Consider the following 17,209-nt stretch of genomic DNA (forward strand, 5'->3'; position numbering starts at 1 on the left):
GGGGTGCCAATAATTGTGGAACAGGTGATTTTATGAAGAATAATTATTTCTTAGTCAGGGATTTTTTTTTCCTCCCTAAAATTCACTTGAGTTAAAGGTTGGATTTTACTCTTTTTTTTTTTTTTTCCATCGTGGTCCTATTTTATTTAGAAAAAAACTCAATTTATTAGAAGCTAAAGAACACATCTTAACCCGGGGTGCCAATAATTATGGAGGGCATTGTATATATGTATGTGTGTGTGTGTGTGTGTATATATATATATATATATATATATATATATATATATATATATATATATATATATATATATATATATATATATATATTATGTAAATCGGATCGTCTTTTACTCTCTAAACTGTTCACATTGATGAGGTATTTTAACCACGAGAGCCTTACTTTTAAATGCTGCTGTATATAAATGAGTTATGATGTGATGTGTCTGAAATGCTCAAAAGAAGCACTGCATTACTACAAAAGGGATGGAAGGTTTTAGCTGCTCTTAGTGATTGTGTTTCGATTACCACAGTTTGCCTAGGGCTTACTCTAGTTTTATTGTGTCTTCTTGAATTTAATAGGAGATACACCTGGAGGAAGAGACTTTTTAAAAAGCACTTAAAAATCCTTTTTGAGCTACAAGTCCTCAGCCCTTTAACACAGTGTCATTTCAGTGTTTCCTTTCATCAGAGAACTCATTTGCAGCATCATTTTCTGAAAGGGCTGTGGGCGCATAGGAAACAGTCTCTACGAGCAAGTACTGAAAATCACATGAAATTCATGAGAACGAAACTTCCATTTTCTTGTTTGCTCAATGCATGTGTGGTCACGGCGGGTGGTTTCATCATCACCTTATATGGCACACTGGTGAGGTTTCCTAGAACTGGTTACATTCACAAACTTTTGAAGCATGAGTAAATGAGCAAAGGCCACATTTCCAAAGCCACCTCGTTTCGCTCCCAAATTCACAAGCGAGCAGGGCATGAACTAACACTTACGTTTCGATCACTGCACAGCCTTATTGTTGCTTCATCTTAGCAGAGAGCTGATGGGCTGGATCTCGTGTTTACTCCCAGCGGAAGCTGTGGAGGCGGCCAAATTGCATTTCTTGCTTGTCCACACCAATGCGCAGAGGCCTGGGTGCTGCGTTGGCCTAAATGCTGAATCAGCAGCACAGAGCCAGCTTACGCGTCTTCAGAGGAATTGTGTGAAATTGCATTGCCCACCCCCCACATGCTAAGTCTTTGGCAGCTGGCCAGAGGTTCAGAGGGCTTGTCTGTAGTAATGGTGGAGTGTGCTGTGATGTGGGTTGTTTTTGCATTATAAAGCAAACCAATTACTGGCCTGACTTTTAATATAGAGAGCAGCCCCCCACCCCCACTTCAGCTGTTTGCGTGTCCTGTTAAGATGAGTAGAGAGGCTGGGTTCGATAAACAGAATGCTGCACTTGTAATTTCATATATACGTTTTATGTACAAAGGCCTTTGGAAGACGGAGTGGTAATTTGCTCAGAGGAGTTGGAGTCCTGTCAAAAAGTGGTACCTGCCAAGTGATGCATAAGTGCACCCTCTCTGGGTGGGCGTCTGTGGTCGTGGGCATGTTTGTGCAACAGTCTGCTTGTTATCCAGCGTCAATAAATATGTTGAGCTCCACAAGAGCTATGAAATGTATATGTATCATGCATCAGCATGCGCTGGTCTGTGTTTCTGTGGCAGACTGTCCATTCAAACACGGACTCACGCATGCTGTGTGGTCCATGAGCAGCATACACCAGATTAGGATCAGTTCTTGAATTACAGATATTATGGTAATGCTATAGATCCGAAGGCAATCGGCTCTCGTTTGCTGTTAGGGAAACCCTCTGACCAGTGCTAGGAGAGCTGTTAATCCTTCACTCCAATCTAAATGCAAATTGTCCTCATTCGATTCCACTCTCATGTCTCTTTTTATATTTCTATTGATCTCCTAGTATTTACATTGTGGTGGTTCTAAACCCATTTTTTAGAGTAGGCCTGATTCATCAGTCATTATCAGTGTTTGAGAAGCTCCTGTCAGAAAAGGCACCTCTGATGTGAGAAGAAACTGTTCATTTAAATCAGATCAAATCATATTTATTGTCACATCACATTACACGGGTGTAAAGGTGAGTGGAAGAACTTGCCTCACGGTAAAAAAAAAAGAAAAAAAAGAGGTGCATAGTCTGTCATTGTAGTAATATTCAGATATACTGTACAGGTATTTACAAAATAGAAATACTTAATATTTACACATACATATACATGCATTATACAAACACTACACATACTCTATATTTATGAAATTGCACTGGATTAAAGCAGTTAAAATGTACAGCTTTGATATCATTTACAAAAGACACTGGATAGGTGTGGTTACACGTGTAGTGTGGGTGGGGAGAAGTCTTTGTGGGTGCGGTGTGACTGAACATAGGAGTTCCAAGTAGTAAGTGCAGGGTGCAGAGTGTGTTTGTATGGGATAGATGTGAGATGATGTAGATGAGATGGCTATGATACAGATAAGAGCTACAAAAAGGATTTAAACATTTAAAGAAAATCTGTATTAACCGATTGGGGAGTGGGGGGAACCACTGGAGTCAGACAAATGTTTAGGTGATGTTTAGCTGCTCCTCCAAAGCATGTGTGTTTTATTCGTTTTACTGCTTTGCATTTGTAACCCAAAAAGTAGGTAGGTAGGTAGGTAGGTAGATGTACCAGCATTAGCAGATGTTCCAGTATTGACAATAGCCCAAGTTTTTTTTTTATTATATATGGTCAATTACTATTAAAGAAACATCATACTTTTTAGAGATATAAAAAATAAAGCTATTTACAAAACAGGAGTGATCTTTCCTTTACAGCATAATCATACATTTGTGAAAACAAAATCAGGCCTGTGGGGTTATAGTTAACCTATTTTTACCGGTATGAGTCAAATTGTTCCAATTTATGATTCAATATGAATTTATGATTCGTATTGATGACCAAAGCATGAAAAATGCAGCCTAAAACATTTAGCTTATCACAGCATCTATGAAGAGATTTGATGAAAAATAGAATTTGTTTTACTGTAAAGAAAACAAAAGCGCTGAGAATTTATGAAAGTTCTGCCCGTGGTACAGTTATCTTTAAATAAGTTAAGAACTTTGTGAGTTTTATCAGTTTGAGATTCAGAAATCTAAATGTCACAGTAAAAAATGAAATGAGCGTTTGTGTTTTTAATTGTCGTATTAATGAGCATCACTCACAGTTCATATTGTTAATTTTCCTGTTGTTGTTTTTGTTTGTTTTTTCTCAGGGCAGAGCTGTCGGGCTACGACGGTGCACCTCGTTTACGCGGTCGGCCCCCTGGCCACACTGTGGTGAAACGAGAGCAAAGGGAGGAAACTTCATCTCAGGGACAGAAAGCACTCTCTCCACTGGGGAAGAGAGGCCGACTGCCCTCCAGGTAAGCAGAGTCCATCTGCTACGCCTTTAGAACTTCAGAATACCAGCATTCATGCGCAAGTGGAGGCTTCAGGGAATCTCTCTCTGAAGTTAGATAGTTTTACTAGGTCTTGTAATAAGACTGCATGATGAAATTCTGTGCAATGCAAGAAGTGTTTTCTCTCAACTGAACAAAAAAGAATAAACTTCCGAACACTAAACACTATTTTAAATCTTTATAAACGAATAGATGCACTTTTAACACATCTGTAAGATGTCAGTTTTGCCTGTTTCGTGGTCTTTGATGACCTATTCCTTCATATCGCAGTTTACCACAATATATCACACAGTTGATACTGGTGATGCATGAAGGTGGGAATTTTACAGATGTTATAACTTGTAGGTAGTGACAAGCGATATTAATAAATTAGCTTTGATTTAATACATCTAGCTACCAAATGTCACTGTATCGGGGGTACTTGTATAAAACTCAATATACTCAATATATACAATGATGCTTAGTGTTATTAATTAACACATTATTCCTACTGTTACTCTCTTCAAAGAATATCTATAAACAATCTGGTTTGGTTTGTTACACCAAAGTGACAGTTAAGTAAGCTTACAATTAAATTTAATGTTTTGAAAATGTATTATTTATATATTCTGATTCAAAGCAGTCAACAGTGGGTTCTTTAGGCAAAGACATAAAAAAAACCTGAATGGAAAAAAATCTAAAACCACAATGTGAAGGAGTGATGGAAGAGCACAAGTCACATGGTTGTCTTATCAGCTGGCACAGGTGGCCAACGACTGGAGAAACGGCTGGCCCTATTGATGGTCTGATCATGACACTTTCTGAAGTGCTGAATCCAAAGCTCGATTAAAGATGATTCTGCACTGCTCTCCCAGATTCCAGCTGCATTTAATGTATGGGTGGCACAGAGCTTTCAGTTCTCATTTAGGTGTGACGCTGCTCATGTTGCAAAAAACACAGCCATGAAAAAAAAATGCTTTTAGCAGAGTCATCTTTACAGCCATTGGCAAAGGTTGAGTTAAATCTCTCTGATTTGCCCATCACATTCTTTTTTTCTTTCTTTTCTTTTTCATTTGAAATTCCCTACTTACGCATAACATTTGAGTAATGTTTGAATGGAAACCCGACCAGTAACCTTCTACCTTCCTCCCTCACTTTCTGGGAGAGAGCTTCCATACACATTACATCATTGTGTGTGCTGTCTCTCTGATGGAGCACTGCAAGCCTGCCACCTGCTCTACCTCAGACAATTCTACCTGAGACACGGAACCTTGCTGTACATTTAAAATACGTCACACATCTGGCATTTTGGACAGCTGCTGCTTTAACGCAAGGCCTGAAGTGACCCCTTGGGGGCCCCTGTCCGCTCCCTTCATTGCTTTTTATTGCAAGACTACAGATCCGGACAGTCCATGTGGATTACAGTGTCGCAGTCCTTCTCCTCTGTACCGTTATGACAGTGAGGATATGTAGTACCGCTCTGCAGCGTGGGATGAAGATCCCCAACCCCTCTTGCTGTTTATTAATGTAAATGCAAATGGCTTGTGTCCCACACTTGTGTTCATTTCCCCACGGGCCCCAGAGAGAATGCAGTGCCACGCTTTCAGAAGCAAGCACATGTTCTTTGCCTGATTAATATTCATGTGCCTTGCACGATTAATATTGAATGGGTTTGTATGTTTGGAGGGCTGCGTTAATACAGTGTAGGTGTTGGAGGAGATGGCTAAGCCCCTTTTGTAAAAGCGGAAAGGAGGATATGCCAAAAGGATTATGTAAGGATGGGCTTACGTAAAGGCGAAGAGAAACTAGCGCTTCCCAGAGAGATTTAAAGGGGGGGAATGGATGAAGCGCACCCTGGAAGATAATTGAAGTTTGTTTTTTTTTTAAAGACCCATTTTGAAAAATATTACAAAAATGTAGCTACTATCATTCCGTTGTTGGGGGAATGGTGTAATGGACGTTTTAATCAGTGTGCTTATATAATTTGACTTTGATTCCTACACTGGTCCTATCCCTCTCATTACGCCCTTCTGTGATAAAGTGCTTAATAAGTGATGAAAGGAGTCTGTAATCAGCACTTTTCTGCAGGAGTTGTCCACTTATTCCCTAAATTTCACAGCAGTCTCATCCAGAAGTGTCTTCACCGATTTTTTTTTTTTTTTTTTTTTTTTTTTTTTTTTCCCTCTTCTTTTTTTCAGCAATTAATCATTCATGTTTTGTTTACTTGACTTTCAATTACAAAAGAATGCTTTGGAGATTTTTTTTTCTACTCCGTTAAACCATAAACAAGGGAATTCCTCAGAGGGAGAGTCTGACTTGGCCCAAGGTTGCTCACTCCCATGGGGAGCCTCAGTCAATAATGACCTCTCTGTGAAAACAAGACTGCATTCGTCTTCCTCTCCGTTTCCTGGCTGACATTATAGCACGTAGTCCAAGTCTTAAAATAAGTGAACACCGCCTCGGGTTTGTTTAAGCTGTAGTGTGCTAAATCTAAAGTGCATTCAGTCAGTGCTGAGGTCAAGGTTTAAAGTGGTCAGTTTTAGCCTGTGAGAAAGTAACATTTAGCTTCTTTGCGAGACTGATTCAGACTAATCAAGAGACAGAACCAGTGGGGTATGGAGAGGATGCTGATAAACTGGTAGGTGCTAATACTACATTAAACTACGCTCTTCAAAATAATGGTGCTTCAAAGGGTTGTAGGAGCAGTGCCATATAAGAACCACTTTTAGTTCCATGGACCTCATTTACCGTAAGAATTTTCTTCAATTTGTTCTTGAGAAAAGTCCTAACTAAACGTTAGCAGATTCATGATGTTCTTAAGTCGCATAATTATAATTATGGGTCCCATTTGTTCTCTTGAATTGAACATATTCCAACATGCATCTTTGTACAAGCTGCATGAATTTCTTCTTAAAAATTAGGGAATAGGTCCTCATGTTTGTAATGGAGATATGTGGATGTGAAGATCCCAATTCTGAATTGAATTGGTAAAGAACCTTTTTATCAAATGTGAAGGTTCTTCACACACCTCTATATCACAAACATAGTTGTTTATGGAGCCATCACTTGATGGACAGGTTCTTTACCACTTTAAAGCTTCTTCACATTCACACATCTTTATTGCAAACATCTTTATGGAACCAAAATGATGGTTCTGTGGCATCACCCAAAGAAACCTTTGTAGCACCAGCACAGATCCGAGGTCCAATTCTATGCAATAATGTGCCCATGATAGTTTAGGACATATCAGCAGCTCTGAAGGGAAAACGTACATCTAGAATGCTCCCTGGTTTCACTCATGTTTTTCTTAAGTTCTATGACAAAAATGCAATTGACCATCGAAACAAGGGGAAGATCCAGAGAGGCCAGACAGATAATGAAATGACTGCCAAAAAACTAAACAAACAAACAAAAAAACAGTAGTGGCAGTATGAAGGCGGCTCACATGCTAAAATGAGATGCAGCAGGATGGTAGGCCTGGCACCAGTAATGAGGGAGGTGAAAATCTGTTGAAAAATACAGAGGTGCCCTTCTTTCTCCCTGGAATTCTCCCTGGTTATGAAGACATGATGATCCATAGCAAGCTATCCAGGTGTTGCATCAGATGCTCTGAAAGGAAGGAGAACGCTAGGGTCAGATGATGATGGATTTGTCTGGACATTCACTTTTTAAAGTTGAAGCATCGCAGGAATATTATACAAAGGAAAGATGTTTAGTGGGATGAAAGTTGCTGAAGTAAACTAAGAAGTAGTTCATGCTATTTTTTTAAAAACAGGATCTGAACATATATATAAATGGATGAACTGGTAACCCCTAAAGTTTCAGTTCTCCATGTACAATTTATTAATAATAGGCTATTACTGAGCTGTAATCCTCTATGGCACACTACTTTCTATGCTAAAATGTTCTGTATAGTACTAAAAAGGGTTCTTTGCCTTGAAAGGGTGCTAAAGATGGAACCCTTTTAAAAACGTTATGTGGAATCATCTACTTTTTCCACCAATGCAGAGAACTCCAACAATCAAAACAGTTTAAGCATTTTAAATGGTTCTGAAAGGTTCATATAGAAGCATTGCCTTCACTAAATGACCATTGAAAGATATATATGAGACAGATAAAATAATATATATATATATATATATATATATATATATTATTTTTTATTTTTTAATGAAATTAAGTCTACTCAACGTACATTTATTCAACAACTAATTTGTTAGTTCTCTTAACTCTCCTCAGCCTTCCTACAACTTCCTAGAATCCATCACACAAGACCACCTGTCATTACTTTCTTTTGGGCTGACGAGTTTGGGACAACAGCATCATTGCTGAAGGTCAAATTCACAAAAATCTTTTGTTCGGCACAAATCAAGCAGTCCAAGTCTTTGGCAAACGTGAAACACCTCAAGCATTGTACAGTGCAGCATCCAAATCCATAGAATTTTTCAATGCTGCCACATGCAGTTATTTGGAGTTACAGTGATGTGTAAATTTGAATCTGTCATTTACACTGACGTTTCTTATCCGTAGAAATTAATTCCCACTTGAATAGGGAAGGTGTGCTGATTGTAACCTTCTGTTTAATACTTTTTATTATATAGTATATAATACATTTGTTTTAGCATAAAATTGTATATTGTTCTGCTAACTTATTGATTGATGTGCAAATAGTTTAAAATTGAGTCAGTTATGAATAGTCATATGGAGAAATTTAGATTAAATGTTTATTTTAGATATACACACACTTGTATTTACACCTGTAGTTATTGACTACAAATTGTAGTGTTTACCTTTAGGGGTCACTAAAAATTGTTGCTCTTACTGACATTAGTTTTCAAGGGACAGCCAGTATTAATCTTCGTACTTTCATTTAAGAGGACTCTGTTGAAGGCGTCACTATCCTTGCATTAGGTTCATTTGACGGTTCGTTTTGGCTGCCAAAAGTCGAGTTGTATAAAACGTGCAGTTTGCTCCCCACACCTTTTAAAATGAAGAACATGGAACAGCTGAACCTGTGAGGTTTTAATGCTCCTCCAGACACCAATCAATCAGGAGCTTACAGATAGTAATTGCTGCATGGGGACTATTGACAAAATGTGCTTAGACCTCCTAATAATCTGAGGATTTCCTTCTTGACTCAGAAATACTGTTTTACCTGCCTGAATAGAACTGGATTTGTACTATTAATTCTTATTAGTATAGAAGTAGTGTGAGAGTGTTTTACTTGCACTGAAATGTGCTGAATGCGGTAGGAGTTGTGTGCATATTTGACAGAGTGAAGCTGACAGTTATGTTGTGTACGCTTGATTCACTTGATGCCTATCGCTGACACATCCGTATAATGAAGTGAGGATTAGCACATCACTCTGAAAGCATCACAAACATTGCATCCTGCTGAAACTGCTTAGTCAGAAATGCACATTCATGCTTTGGCCAGCAGAAGTGATTAGCTTTCCTTTCCACTAGATAATGACTTATCCCTCTGCCTCATCTCTTATCCCTCTCTTCTGTCCAGGCTTGCCCAGTCGGCAAAATATCTGCGCATCAAAGATGAGGAGGAGGAGATTGAACTAAATAGCGTCATAGCAGGTAGGAAAACCGCTGTCCTTCTGACATGTGTTAATGATAACTGCCTGTGGACTTTGCTGTTTCATAACTTTGTCTGTGTGTGTTGTCCATAGCCCCTTCATGATACATGAGACTGTCAGTGTTGTTGATGTTTTCCTGAAGTGTGTCTTTTTTTAGCTACTGTTTGTAAGTTGGACATGCAATGCAGCCACAAATCCTATTGAACGTATTGAGAAGTTATGTCACACAACTTCCACATAATGTCAGCAAATAGACCTCTTGTTTTCTTTTTTACATGTACCCATTTTGGTGCTGTTAAAAAAAAACATATTCCTCCGAAGTGGCTGTTACTACATCGCAGCTTTTGAAAGGCTTTTGCTAGTGGCCTTGATGGGGGTGTAAATATAATGAGTCCAGACAGTTGCATAGCAGTTTAGGGGGTTTGGAATTGTCCTGTTTTACAGCTCTGTTTTGGTTATTTCTTTTCAGTAAATAGACTGTGACAAGTGTGAGGTTGACTGTACGTCACTCCCATGTACCAAACTCTTGTTATTCAACCAACTTTCCCCATTCTAGGGCACATTCAATATCCAGTGATACAATCTTTAGGTAGAAACATTGACAAAAAGGAAACCCAATTTAATAATTTCCAGGTGTTGTTCAGTTTAATAACTTGTATGCATGTATGTATGTATATACACTCGATCAGTCCTAATAGCATCACCTTTAACCTTTGAATTCCATTAGCAATTTCTGTAAAGCGTGCTCTTTGAAGCTTATCCAGCTCAACAGTTATTATGAAAGAATGTTTCTTTGCTTTACCTGAAGTAAACATGTGCAAAAGTGGGCCTCCAGTCTTTTGTAGGTGTATCTTTATGCATTTCCAGTATTTAGTAGCAGCTTTATGGCAGCAATGACCAGTTGAGGGTCATTCTGACTTTGTGCTTGTATCGTCAGGTTAGCGGTCATCAGGGTGAACGTGAGAACCTTCCAGACCTCCAAACCCAAATTATTAATTTAGTGTTTGTGGTGCTGCTCTGAGATGGGATATGTATCGTAGTTTCTATTTTAGGTTGATCAAGTTTATCAGGTCCTTATTGTGTTGTTTTTTTTTTTTATTTTAAAGTGAACTAAGAAAAATTAGAAATCTGAGAAATAAACGCCTCTTATTTGGTCAGTAAGTATTTATTTACTCAAACACTAATATTAGAATAAATACAAGTAACATTCTTTTAACATTTCATTTTAGATCAGAGTGTTCATTAAAACATCTCCAAAGCTCACCTCGTGAGTGTCTAGTATTATTGGTGTTAATCATCCAACACCTGGTTTGGTAAATCATTGCTTAGTGGTGTGAAATCAGGTGGGCTGGAGATGAAATTGAATAAATCCACACTCTGTCTGTGGGCATCCAGGAGAAATCTGCGCCCAAGCTTTGTTTTTCAGGCTAGCTCACAAAACATGTCAAAATATTGTGCATTGGCAAGAACCTGACAATATGATATGAAAACACATCATTATCTACATAAAATCTGAGTAAAAGAAAAGTTTACTTTTTATCCAGTCAGAACAGTGGGATCTGAAGACAGAGTACAACACTAATTTCTAGCTGTGGGAGTTTAAACAACACAAAATGAATCACTGTCTGCCACCAATCTTTGCACACAAAATAATAATAAAAATTGATGCTTTCTTTTTTGAGAAGTGATGCAGTATTGCAAAATATTATAATACTTCAAAATATCTATATATTTTTTAACTACTTTCTTTAAAAATAGAAGTTCTTGTTACCTTTTACTGTATTTGTTTACTTGCATCTGTTCTAATGTGATCTGAAGCATTTACAAGCAAAACCACTCTTATTGCACAGATAAATGGTTTTAAATATGTTTGGGTGTCTAAAATCCCCGGACAGTACTGTTGATGAAACAGAAACTCTGTTATATGGGGTGAGGAGGCACAGAGCTTGATTGAGTGAACAGTATATGTCCTGCTGGCTTCGTAAAATTGGCTGTTGGACATTTAGAACAGAACCATTACCCTACACACAGCTCTGTGTTCGTCACTGGAACGGTTGTATTCTCTGCTGGTTGGTCACAGGTGCCGCTGTAGTTTGGTGTTAACGGATGACTACCCTGTGCTACTGAATCTCCTGCCTTTTGGCTGTTTTGTGCTTTTTTTCTCTTTGTAATTGAAGACTCTTGAATGTAATGAGGGGTTGAGAATTCATCAGAGTGTCTACATCACACAGGCTGTTAAATTACTGCACATTCGCTACGATATGCAGCAGTTATGATAGTGACCGGTTTTCGGGCCAACTTCATTGATTGCTATAATTCCCTGATTGTTTCCATGGAGACGCAAGCCCCCTCAGGTTTTGAATGTTTCATTGCCGTCAGAAAGCAAGAGAATAGGATCGCTGTTGGGGGTGGGTGTGGGTGTGTGTTGTGTGCAAGCATATGTGCGTTTGTGTGTGTGTGTGTGTGGGTCTCCATACTGCCACAGAAATAGCATATTCTCACAGTGTCTCCTCTCCTCAGACTGCGTGGGTCTCTTGTATATCCCCCTGCTCTGAGCTTTCTCTTCTCTAGTGGTGTAGCAGAGTGAACCACTAATTTTAGCCCAGCTGTGTGTGCGTGTCTGTGTGTGCGTGCGTGTCTGTGTGTGCGTGTGCATGCACACGTATGTGTGCAAGCGAGTTAGTGGAGAAGGAAGAGGAGGAGGGGCTTTTGGGACGATAAGAGAAGGTGAAAGAGCCTTGGACGTGACGACAGAACGTATTACCACCATGGTTCAGTCAGCTTGACTCCCCACCACATACGCACGCACACACACACACACACACACACACACACACACACACACACACTGCACCATGCTCACATTCTCTCATCTCCCTCAGGCCAGCCAGTGGAAAATGTTCATTTTTAATGTTTGTCTTTTAATGCTAAGCATCATTGAAGGGCTCTATGAGAGTTCATAGTGGAGCAAAATAGCTTTGCTCTTTTTCTGACCTTTGGTATCAGGCACTTTTTTTGGCATCAGACGTTGTCCCCCATCTTTAATAATAAGTCCTAAAGAACAGGATTGCAACAACAAAGACTAATCTGAAGCTATATGGTGATAAAATGCAGTATGGAAGGAGAAATGTTGTTGAAAGCCACTCTAAGTAGTTTGTAATTTAAGAGGATGATGATTACCTGGGAAAAGCTTGGCTTGCATAGTGATGTTCATCAGAGCCAGCACACTTGTTTTGGCACCAAGACTATAGTACTACACTCTAAGCAGAAATGCATCTGCAGTTAAAATAAAAGTTACCCTTTGGAATTGCCTGGAGAAACACAATCTGGAAAAAAAACTATCACACCAACAGTACTGTTAATGCCTTTTGTGGAGCACACTGAGTAAGCAACCACAGTGCAGGCTAGAAAAAGTAAGTGAACCCTGTAGATCCCCCTGTAGCAGCGATCACCTGTTCGTCAAGATTTCTGGGATGCCTTGCTTGCACATCCCTCTTCAGGTCATCTCATTTGGGTTAAGGTCAGGTCAGGGCTCTGACAGGACTCTTTCAACCAGGCAAAGAACCAATTAAGCCCATACACCATTGCTTTAACTAAAGAACCCTTGAAGAACCCTTTTTAAAATGTTTTTGGTAAGCTTCTGAAGGAATTCACCAAACATGGTATATTTTGGTAATTGCTGTAATTAAGTTGGTACTTTCTGCACTTTTCACTTTCTTTGTTTTTAAATTCAGAAGCACATTCAGCATTATTAGCATTTTTTCGTGTTTTCAAATGCAGTGGTTATTTGCTCTGTCAGGTTGATATACACTTTCACGAAGAAATTTATACTGGGTTGTTTTTTTTGTTTGTTTTTCTGGAGAACTTTTAAAGTGTTTGCATGAAATTCAGTTGACAAGTGCTTGAAGCCCTTGGAGTGACTCAGCTACTTTTGGGAGGATAGATAGATTGGACGCTTTCATATGCAGTCCCGCTCTGTCACAAGGTCTACGGTTACTCCAGGAAGGATCACTGAGCTTCTGTGCTTTTTGCCTGGAGCTGTGCAGTTGGAGGACTGTAGTTGCACAGCTTCTTGCTGAGTGTGTGGAGATATTTTGAGCCCAAGTGAGTCATGGTGGCTGTTGCTTGCTAAATCTTTTAGCAGTAACCTCAGTAACGCTCGCCAAACTGCTCTTCAAAACAACATGATGTTGAAAAATGATCATTTAGATAAGGGCTTCAACTTTTTTTTTTTTTCAAGCCAAGGCCCACCTGTAGACATGGTGTTTGTCTCTGACCCAAGGGTGTCACTAGAGCTTTATGGCTACAGTTACCATAGCAATAGCCCTAACTTACTGCAGTTCTCACAATACCATGCAATTCCAACGACTTAAAGCTTAAGGTGGTACATGTGCTTGTAAAATTACTCTGTATTGCCAAAATCCAAAATTCCCTAATAGTGTGTACTGTGTATTGGCCATGTTGACTGCATGCACCGAACTCTGAAAGTTTAGTACGAATACACATCCTGTACATCCCTAGTATATATTAGGGTGTGTTTTTGGATGTGTATCACAATACAGGGGTTATGATTGAATTTATTGCAATGCTATAAGCAAGCTGTTGTATTGTGATTGATTGTTTTTTAATATCTGTTTCTTTATTTTTAATTTAAAGTTTAGAAATATAATTGGATCTGAAGACAAAATTTCTATCTAGCGGTCAGGGTTTCTGCATGCATGAGTATTATTCTAATTTACTTTTCTTTTTACAGTTTTTTTAGAATTGATAAAGTAATGCAAAACATATATCACTTTTCATTATGCATCCCTAAAAGCTACATCATGCCACTCCCTTCAAACTAGTAAGCTAATAAATTAGATGGTACACAAGCCCATCAAGTTAGCTGACGTGTTCATGGGAAATACGCAGTCACTGGAGCTTACACAAACACATGCTTCAAGCACTGTCGCACATGTGCCCCATTGTCTGGGTTAACGCAGTGCTAAGACGAGCTCTGGAATTGCGACAAACCGTGTTTTCCTTCCCTGTTCTAAAACATGATCCGAGCTCTGCTCAACTAAAAAAATCGAACAAAAAATACCACCCAGTAAATATCTTTGATTTGCTGAAATGTGTTAAAAATCCTTTTAACAACCCCCATTGTTGTTGATGACTGCAGCCATAGTAGTTTCCGTGAGCAATTCATAGTAGTTACTGCAAGCAATTATGGTGGAGTGTGTCAATAATGTGTTTTGTTGTTGTTGTTGGTGGGTTTTTTTTGTTTTGTTTGTTTGTTTTTTTACAATTTTGTCTTCCAGTGTTGAATCAGATTGATAGTTCTCTCCCATCTAACACTATTCATTCCAGTCTGTGTGTTTTGCTTCCCCTCCTCCCTTTTGGTTCAGGTGATATCACTGTGGACCTAAAAGATAAGGTGATACAAAGAAATAAGAAAAGAAAGGGTGATTTTGACTTGAATAGTGGGGGAATATGATTTGCTGATTTAGTTCTAGAATCTCTCTCTCTCTCTCTCTCTCTCTCTCTCTCTCTCTCTCTTCCTTCCTTCCTTTCTTTCTCTCTTTCTCCCTGTAGGCAGATGGCTGGATTGACCTTGACAGGCAGGCTGATGGGAGCGGGCGTTGTGCTGCCAGTCAGCTCAACTCAGCCCAGCACTCTGCACTGCTAGAGCAGCCAGAAGCACAGCAGCATTGTGCTAGTCATTAGATTAACCAGCCCTCATCTAACAGCTGCCGTTCTGGTAGTAATGTTACTGCTGCAGCGCTAACTAATGCCTTCTTGTCAGCAGAACTATGCCTGGAGACAATGTCAGTCAGTGGTGGCACTGTGCAGCCAGGACTGTACTGTAGAACAGCATTTCTCAACCCTGGAGGCCTCTGCCCTGGACATTTTAGTGCTTCTCCTGCTCCCAACACACCTGATTCAACTAATCAGCCCATTAACAAGCCCTTTCAGAGTTGCAGGGGGGTGTTAAAGCAGTGAGTCTACTCTAATGTATTGAGTTGACCAGTCCCCCTTTTTTGGTTTTTGGAAGGCGTAGGTGCTATCCCAGGCTTTTTTGCACTAATAATTTTAGAGTTTTCCAAGTAACCAAGTGGAAGTAATTGCAGATACACTGGGTGAGGCAAAAATGACAGTCCTGTATATCAGCAAATTTCCCACCCACTGCTGGTTGCTTCCTTATTACAGAGCAGCCTGACAGTCTGAACGTAGCAGCTCCAGCTTGTCAGGATGGCACCCAACCCAATAATATCCCAAATTACCTCCTAATTTGTGGCCAATTTAAAGAGGTTTTGAAATGCGGCAAATGCAGGCTGCCTTCAGTGTGTATCCGAAGGTTATTTCACATCTTCAGGTGGCACACTTTTATGTCACAGAGCCAAACTTGTATCATAACGAGGGAATAATGGTGTGTCCGATGTCTTCAGCCCATGTTAGCTACTGTTAATGCCTCCCCCACACTATGACATGCAGTGACATCACTCTGTGCCACTGTTTCAGCCTAGTGCACCGGAGCTCACGACCTATTCTCTGCCACTCTCTCCATTCATTACACCTGAGCTCTTCTCTCCTGTGTCGCTGTCGTCTTTCTTTGCTTACTCCACTCGCTCCTTCCCTCAACCCCCCCCCCTCTCTCTCTCTCTCTCTCTCTCTCTCTCTCTCTCTCTCATTCTCGCATTCTCGCATTCTCATTCTTTTACATTCTCTCTCATTCTTTTCCTGTCTTCCCCGCCACATTTCTCACTAGAGACTTCAAGCGTCAGACAGTTTCAGAGAAAGCTGTGGCAGCTGGGGTGGGTCATTGTGCCATTTTGCACATGCATGAATTTTACTTGCAGATTCCTGCTGCCGTTGGTTGGTTTACACTCTTTGAAATATAGGTGCTACAAAGGTGCTGCTGAGTTATTAGGTACCACTTCTGGCATTGTAAAGGAACCATGTTTGAATACTAGATGTGTGGATGTGGAGAACCGTTTGAAGGTTTAAAGAAACCTTTACACCCACATATCTTCTACAACTTGGTTCTTTAAGGCACCAAAAGTTGTTTTTTTCCCTGTGGCCTGACTAAAAGAACCAATTGTAGCACCTTGTATTATATTTACTTTTTTTTTTTTTTTTTTTTTAGGATACAACAACAAGAACAGCAGTCTAGAGTAGTCTAATGTGCCTCACCCTCCTGCTGTGGTCAGCGTGGATGACTTATATAACTTCTATGAAGGCTAACCATAGAGCTAGCTAATAAAGTATGCTGTTATTTAAGACCCCCTTTGGAGTGCAAAGAGAAATAAGAATTGCTTCTCTGTGGAGAAAGTTTGACTTTGTGTGTGTGTGTGTGTTTCTTAGTCAGCGCAAGTTGTCAAACACTTCGTTCTGCCGTCGTTGATTTCACAGCTAAGCACTGTTGCAGAGTTATTTTGTGTTGCCAAAGCCATGCATGCAATCTCTGGGGGGAAAAAACAATACTGTACAGGTACATTTTGTTCATCAGGTTAAAGGAAATGTAAATGTACATTGTAAAATGTAAAAGTGTATCTTCTTAAGCATTCCCTTGGGCAAGTGAATGACATTCACTTTCTCAGCAGAAAGGTGAACATTTGTATTTGGGGCAAGACTCCCTGTGTATAGAGTCTGTGCCAAAGATGGACCTTTGAAGGTACAAGCAGGTCAAGGTACCACCTCCAGTGACGAGTTGGTATCTTTTTTTTTTTTTTCTTTTTTTTTTCCTCCCCTGAAACCATACAGCTGCAAGTATTTATGGCCTGTATTGCAGAAAAGTGGAAAGCCCTGGTATCTGGGGAGGAGGGGGGGGGTGTTTTTGTTTCTTTTTCTGCTTGAGTCAGTAGATTTCCTCACTACACTCACCAATAGACTCACTTAAGAAGCATTTAAGTTCCTGCTTGTTGTGCTCTCGCCCATACCCCCTCCATCCATGGGGTGAGTGGAAGTGGGTGTATGTGAGATTCACACAATTCCAGCATCGCCCATTTATTCACTAGATTTTATTAAGTCGTTTTGGAATTACGGCCAAAGTAACGTCCACTTGGCCTCTAGGGGCCAGGGCATGATGCACACTGCTTCACTGCACAATCTGTCTGTTGCTATAGCAGCAGAGAAGGACTTCTATGCCAGCTGGAGCTGTATGAGG

The 17,209-nt window shown here is 39.8% G+C and overlaps 1 protein-coding gene across 1 annotated transcript in view; it reads left to right on the forward strand.

The window, feature by feature from the left end:
• Positions 1-17,209, forward strand: part of LOC140556285 (lethal(3)malignant brain tumor-like protein 4) — a 102,867-nt gene that overhangs the window by 55,446 nt on the left and 30,212 nt on the right. Inside the window, 2 exon segments of the mRNA XM_072680020.1 lie at positions 3,311-3,460; positions 8,991-9,064. Coding sequence (XP_072536121.1) covers positions 3,311-3,460; positions 8,991-9,064 — 224 coding nt within the window.

Source organism: Salminus brasiliensis, chromosome 5, assembly GCF_030463535.1.
Source record: "Salminus brasiliensis chromosome 5, fSalBra1.hap2, whole genome shotgun sequence".
Classification (NCBI taxonomy): Eukaryota; Metazoa; Chordata; class Actinopteri; order Characiformes; family Bryconidae; genus Salminus; species Salminus brasiliensis.